This window comes from Neomonachus schauinslandi, chromosome 10 (assembly GCF_002201575.2).
Source record: "Neomonachus schauinslandi chromosome 10, ASM220157v2, whole genome shotgun sequence".
NCBI classification, from domain to species: Eukaryota; Metazoa; Chordata; class Mammalia; order Carnivora; family Phocidae; genus Neomonachus; species Neomonachus schauinslandi.
Window position 1 is genome coordinate 102,641,670 of NC_058412.1, and position 6,683 is coordinate 102,648,352.

At 39.5% G+C, this 6,683-nt stretch overlaps 2 protein-coding genes across 3 annotated transcripts in view; both read left to right on the forward strand.

Moving 5' to 3' along the window:
• Positions 1-3,495: 3,495 nt before the first annotated feature.
• The window catches only part of MKKS (MKKS centrosomal shuttling protein), a 9,291-nt gene continuing 6,103 nt past the window's right edge, over positions 3,496-6,683 (forward strand). The window contains exon 1 of the mRNA XM_021689194.2: positions 3,496-4,506. Within this exon, the coding sequence (XP_021544869.1) occupies positions 3,522-4,506 (985 nt within the window). The 5' untranslated portion in view covers positions 3,496-3,521. The remainder of the gene's footprint in view (positions 4,507-6,683) is intronic.
• Positions 5,337-6,683, forward strand: LOC110579523 (heterogeneous nuclear ribonucleoprotein A1). Of its 2 annotated transcripts, XM_044918505.1 has the most exons (2): positions 5,339-6,056; positions 6,150-6,683. In XM_044918505.1, exons 1-2 carry the CDS (start codon positions 5,474-5,476, stop codon positions 6,434-6,436), a joined length of 870 nt encoding a protein of 289 aa, XP_044774440.1. In that variant the 5' UTR covers positions 5,339-5,473; the 3' UTR covers positions 6,437-6,683. The 2 variants fall into 2 exon arrangements, with proteins under 2 accessions (XP_021544868.1, XP_044774440.1); XM_021689193.2 differs by having other exon boundaries at positions 5,337-6,677.

Genomic DNA, 6,683 nt, shown 5'->3' on the forward strand with positions numbered 1-6,683 from the left:
AAGCGTCTGACTCTTGATTTCTGCTCAGGTCATGATCTCAGGTTTGTGGGATTGAGCCCTGTGACAGGTTCTGTCATGGGCATGGAGCCTGCTTGGGATTCTCTCTCTCTCTCCCTCTCCCTTCACCCCTACACACTCTAAAAAAATTATTTATGATCGTTGTTCTAATCTAGGCATTGGAAACTTTTTTTCTATAAATGACCAGATAGTAAATATTTTAGGCTTTGCAGACCATACAGTCTCTTATTTCAACTACTCAACTTTCTGTTGTAGCACAGAAGCATTCATACATGATACATGAGCATGAGCCAATAAGACTTTATTTACAAAAATAGGCAGTGGGCAAGATGTGGCCCATGGACTGTAATTTGCCAACCACCATGAAGGTCCAATCCATTATTTCCTTAGGGGTTGCAAAATGATGCTGTTCAAATTCTATCATTCCTTCTCCATTTATGAGCTAGAACAACTTCCCCTCATCAGCTATTCAGTTACCCCTCAAAATGCATTTATCAGGAAAAGCAAGAAAACTGCTTTATTTCCTCTATCAGTTTTTATAAAAGTGAGTTAGTGCCCTAATAGCAATGAGGGTTTTTGGGTTTGATGACAATATGAATTCATGAGTTTGCAAATTATTTGAGTTATCTCAAGGTATTACTATCAGTATTCTTTTTAAGACTCAAATTGTACCATCTTGGATGCCCTCCAAGTTGACTTCTGTGTCTGTTTTTTTCCTGTGCTCTTTGATATGACCCAAGTATATTTTTTGGCAAAAAAAGTCCTCAGCTCATCTTGTGTATTTCTTGCCTCAGACCTAGAATCAGCCATTTCTCCAAGGAAACCTGGTTCCTTTTAGGAGAAAATTATGGTTTATAGTTTTTTAAATCATAATTTATAGTGTGTGTCTAAATTTAGAATACAGTCATGTAAGTTTTACTAATATTTTAATTAGGTTATCCATTACTGCAAAAGCCCGTCTGCCAGGCCTATGCATCCAGGAAGTCAGAGTCGTTCATGTGATGGTAGCCTTTGGAACTGTGGGTCACAGTGTTAGGAAAAAAGAGTCTTAACAGATCTAAACTGGCACTTCCAAACATATTCTGTAAGCCAGCCCAGTGTTTGGTTCATTTCTTTTCTTTCAATTGTACCTTGTTTTGTCCGGATCTAGACCCACAAGTCGGCAAGTTTTGACATCCTAAAAATGATTTGGGAGTCACCAACACTTTCAATGATTTCTCCCTTTCTCATTTTATAGAGATACTAGCCAAAAGATGTAGTTACTGGTCTCACCACCACAAGACTGTTAGAGGTGCCAACTTAACATTCCACTTTTGAAAAGTTGCATGTCACTGTTAGGTATTGAAAATGCTTTTTTTTTTTTTTTTTTAACTGGAGAAATCATCTTCTTGATCACAGTTTGTTATGATTTGTGGTTTGTGTGGTTGTGTGCTGTAACATGTAAAATAATGTATGGAAGTCACTTCACTAAGATTTCATTTAAGGGCGCCTGGGTGGCTCAGTTGGTTGGGCGACTGCCTTCGGCTCAGGTCATGATCCTGGAGTCCCCGGATCGAGTCCCGCATCGGGCTTCCTGCTCAGCAGGGAGTCTGCTTCTCCCTCTGACCCTCCTCCCTCTCATGCTCTCTGTCTCTCATTCTCTCTCTCTCAAATAAATAAATAAAATCTTTAAAAAAAAAAAAAAAAAAAAAAAAAAGATTTCATTTAAGTGTATGTCACAGATTTTCCTGAATCTAAAATAACCATTGAAATAATATTTACGTACCTTGGCTGTTCCTGGCATAAGATGAAAGATTTTTTTCCTCGTCCTATAAAAAAAAGATGACTATAGCTTTATTGCAGAGAGAAAACTAGTCATCATTGCCTTCCCTTTATTTGGGCCCAGTTGCCATGGTTACAGTCCTTTAAATGGGGAGGAGTGGTAACCAAAATAACGCTTCGAATAACATTCCCTCCCTCTGTTCACCTCTTCTTTGCACTTCTTCCGTCACGTTTTTGGTCTGTATCACACTGTGCCATAGTCTACTTCAGTTAGTACTATGGTCTGGTAGTCCACTTAGTTTTATTTGTGCTGAATACTGTCCAAGTAATTAGCATAATTACCATATCCCTAAAAATAATAATTGGCTGAACCTTCACCTTCAAAGCACCTAACCTCAACAGATAAGGTCCATGACCTGAGATTTTTTATTTTTTCCACACATTACTAAAGTGTCAGGATTTTATGCCCCAAGGCACACTATTTATTTACAACCTTGTTAAGAAAGCTAGTAGGAGAGCACACGTTACATTTTATGGTATTTAGACCTTTTGAGATCGAATTGCAAATCAGATCCTATTTTTCTCTTTGTCAAATAGCATATCCCCTGGTTTTTGTATTTATTGTCATTAACCAAAGTCTTGGAGAGGATTCAGTTGTAGGACATTAAAACTGACAATCGTTGATTGATAGAATAAAACTATAGAAAATTACATTGAAGTTAGCCAAACATTGAAAACATGGTTTATTCTTTGGGACAATGTGCTATGCAGATTTATACAGCTAGAGATGGCCTATACAATACAGAGTGTGTCTATAGTAGGGAGACTGACAGTTCTCTTATTTCATAATTATTTTTAAGCAGGATTTGATGTACACGTATCTTTGTTCAGATCTACACTTTCCAAGTAAACCAAAGTTACAGAAGAAAACATAACATTAAATCTTGATGTAAGAGAATAAAAACATTTGGGATTTTTTTTTTAAGACTCAGCATTTTATAATGAGTTTTATAATGTAGCATTTCTTTTCTAGAAGCATATCATATTCAAATAATTGTACTGTAAGCTTTCTAGCTATGTTGTTCTGCATTCCAAAATCATTCAAATATCAGTACTTTCTCTTGGAGGGATTCACTGAAGAAAAAAGGAATGACTGTTTAGTCTGAGTGGATTTACATTTCTCATTTTGTGGAGGCTTGTGCCAGTTGGTAATTCCTTTTCCTAAAGAGGGAGCAGAGCATCAAAATATTAAGCTGCATTCTATTAAATGTTTTAGACTTATTTCTCTAAAATGTTTTTCCTTTATTTCTTATAGAAAGAAGCATCTTTGAGTCTGAGCTTGATATTGAAAGAAGAGATGAAAAACACCAGCTGGATTAGAAAGAACTGGCTTCTTGTAGCTGGGGTGTCTTTCGTAGGTGTCCATCTTGGAACATACTTTATATAGAAGGCTGCAAAACAATCTATAAAATCTCAACCTAGAGGCAAACAACAGAGTACTGAAGAATGAAATAAAAATAAATATTTGGAATTACTAATATGTCACTAAGTCATTACATGCTAGTTATCTTCACAAGCCTGGAGCTATTTAATTTTAAAGCCACAGTGCTGCATATTCAAGACTTTCATTCTTGAAGGATAATTTTTTTTCTCTAAATGTCAAGACCCATGACAATGAAATAAATAGAAAAATATGTCTAACAAAATAAAAACTGTCTTCACCACTTGCCACCGGAAGTAAGATGTCTCGTTTAGAAGCTAAAAAGTCGTCATTGTGTAAAAGTGAACCACTGACAAGTGAGAGAGTCAGGGCCACACTTTGTATCTTGAAAGGAGTCCTGACATCCAGCTATGGCCCTTCGGGGAGGCTGAAGCAGGTGCACAATGGGCTTGGAGGCTGTGTGCTCACCACCTCACATTCATCGGCCCTGCTCTCCAGCCTTCCCATCACCCATCCCATTTTAAAGATCCTGACGACATCCATGCAGAATCACGTGTCGTGTTTCAGTGACTGTGGCTTATTCACGGCCATTCTTTGCTGCAATCTGATTGAAAATCTTCAGAGAACAGGCTTGACACCCACCACTGTTATTAAATTAAACCAGCACCTTTTACGCCTCTGCACCAGTTACCTCAAGTCCGAGTCCTGTGGTTGTCGAATTCTAGTTGACTTTAGCAGGCCTCAGACCCTCCTTTGTTTGGTGCGCAGTATAGTAACAAGTAAACCCGCTGGTATGCTCACCAGAGAGGAAACAGACCACATCAGTGCTTTGGTTCTGAGAGCCTTTTTGCTTACAATTCCAGACAACGCCAAAGACCGCCTCCTTTTAGGAAAGAGTATAATTGTGCCTTTAAAAGGTCAAAGAGTTCTAGATTCTTCTGTATTCCCTGGAATACTTATTGAAATGTCAGAAGTTCAACTGATGAAGATCTTACCTATCAAAAAATCAGATGCCTTCAAGGTGGCACTCTTTTGTGCTTCTTTATCTGGAGATCTCTCTGATACTGGAGAAGGAACTGTGGTGGTCAGTTCCGGGGTCTCTCTTGAAAATGCAGCCCTGGAGCAGTTGCTTAACCTAGGAAGGCAGCTAGTTGGTGATCACGTAGATCTTGTCATGTGCCAAAAAGTTATACACCCATCTTTAAAACAGTTTCTCAGTATGCACCGTGTAATTGCTGTAGACAGAGTTGGAGTGGCTCTGATGGAACCCCTGAGTAAAGTGACAGGTAAAAAGCACCTTCAGCTTTTGCCCCTTACAGTTAATAATCACACTCTTTTTTTGAGCGGACATTCTTGGTGTGCGTCACTGTTAACATCTTGAAAAATTTTAGAAGCTGCCAACCTTGCAGCATGTGTATCATTTCTGCCAGCAAAGGTGGCTTCTAAGAAACACCCTGTACTGTTCGTTTCCTAAAACTTGAGTGATTATGGCAATTTCTGTGTATTTTCCAGCCCCAGAAAAGACTAGGGTCTATTATAATCTAAAACCATTAACCCCCCAAACATCTTAGAGTACTGAGAAGTTTAACAGCCTCATAATCCTAACGTGTTTCATACTTTACACAAAATTCTTCTACTTGAATTTTACAAGTAGAAATCACATTATATTCAGAAGATAATTTTGCAGCTAAAATTTTCTTCACTTCTCTACTTCTTCACTACTGTACTGCCTAAATAGTAATTCCTAATTAGGGGTGGGTAGGTGGGTGAATGTGTGCAGGCACACATGCATGCTACCTTTAAATATCCCAGATATTTCCAGCTGAGCTCCTTGAGAATCAGGATTATCTCTTATATTTAGCACTGACAACAGGCCTGGTCCACAGTAGGTGTTCTAAAATGTTTGTTGAACTGACTAATATTTGGTAAGATACAGAATTGCAACAGGCAAGAAATTCACTGTATTTTACAAATTAAAATCAGACATAAGGCTGATATTCACCTATTACAGCCAAAGAAACATGACAATGTAAAGAGTTCATGATTTGAGCCACTTTCAGTATCTTTTTAATTGCATTGACAACATAGCAGTCATTCTATTCCAATTGATTGCAACATTTATCAGACTTAAGCCATTGTTAAAGTTCACTATTTTTAGTGTTGTTATAAATCATCAAAAAGTAGTAGTACACTTTTTTTGCCCGTGGACGCCGCCGAGTAAGCATCGTTAAAGTCTCCCCTCCCACCGCCGTCATGTCTAAGTCAGAGTCTCCCAAAGAGCCTGAACAGCTGCGGAAGCTCTTCATCGGAGGTTTGAGCTTTGAAACAACCGATGAGAGTCTGAGGAGCCATTTTGAGCAATGGGGAACACTTACGGACTGTGTGGTAATGAGAGATCCAAACACCAAGCGCTCCAGAGGCTTTGGCTTTGTCACGTATGCCACTGTGGAGGAGGTGGATGCAGCCATGAACGCAAGACCACACAAGGTGGATGGGAGAGTTGTGGAACCAAAGAGGGCTGTCTCAAGAGAAGATTCTCAAAGACCTGGTGCCCACTTAACTGTGAAAAAGATTTTTGTTGGTGGCATTAAAGAAGACACTGAAGAACATCATCTAAGAGATTATTTTGAACAGTATGGGAAAATTGAAGTGATCGAGATCATGACTGACCGGGGCAGTGGCAAAAAGAGAGGTTTTGCTTTTGTAACATTTGATGACCATGACTCTGTAGACAAGATTGTCATTCAAAAATACCATACTGTGAATGGCCACAACTGTGAAGTAAGGAAAGCCCTATCTAAGCAAGAGATGGCTAGTGCTTCATCCAGCCAAAGAGGTCGAAGTGGTTCTGGAAACTTTGGTGGTGGTCGTGGAGGTGGTTTTGGTGGGAATGACAACTTTGGTCGTGGAGGGAACTTCAGTGGTCGAGGTGGCTTTGGTGGCAGTCGAGGTGGTGGTGGATATGGTGGCAGTGGGGATGGCTATAACGGATTTGGTAATGATGGAAGCAACTTTGGAGGTGGCGGAAGCTATAATGATTTTGGCAATTACAACAATCAATCCTCAAATTTTGGACCCATGAAAGGAGGAAATTTTGGAGGCAGAAGCTCTGGCCCCTATGGTGGTGGAGGCCAATACTTTGCCAAACCACGAAACCAAGGTGGCTATGGTGGTTCCAGCAGCAGCAGTAGCTATGGCAGTGGCAGAAGGTTTTAATTACTGCCAGGAAACAAAGCTTAGCAGGAGAGGAGAGCCAGAGAAGTGACAGGGAAGCTACAGGTTACAACAGATTTGTGAACTCAGCCAAGCACAGTGGTGGCAGGGCCTAGCTGCTACAAAGAAGACATGTTTTAGACAATACTCATGTGTATGGGCAAAAAACTCGAGGACTGTATTTGTGACTAATTGTATAACAGGTTATTTTAGTTTCTGTTCTGTGGAAAGTGTAAAGCATTCCAACAAA

Excerpts from the sequence above, each read along its gene's own strand:
- LOC110579523 (XM_021689193.2), top strand. The coding sequence starts at position 5,474 with ATGTCTAAGTCAGAGTCTCCCAAAGAGCCTGAACAGCTGCGGAAGCTC.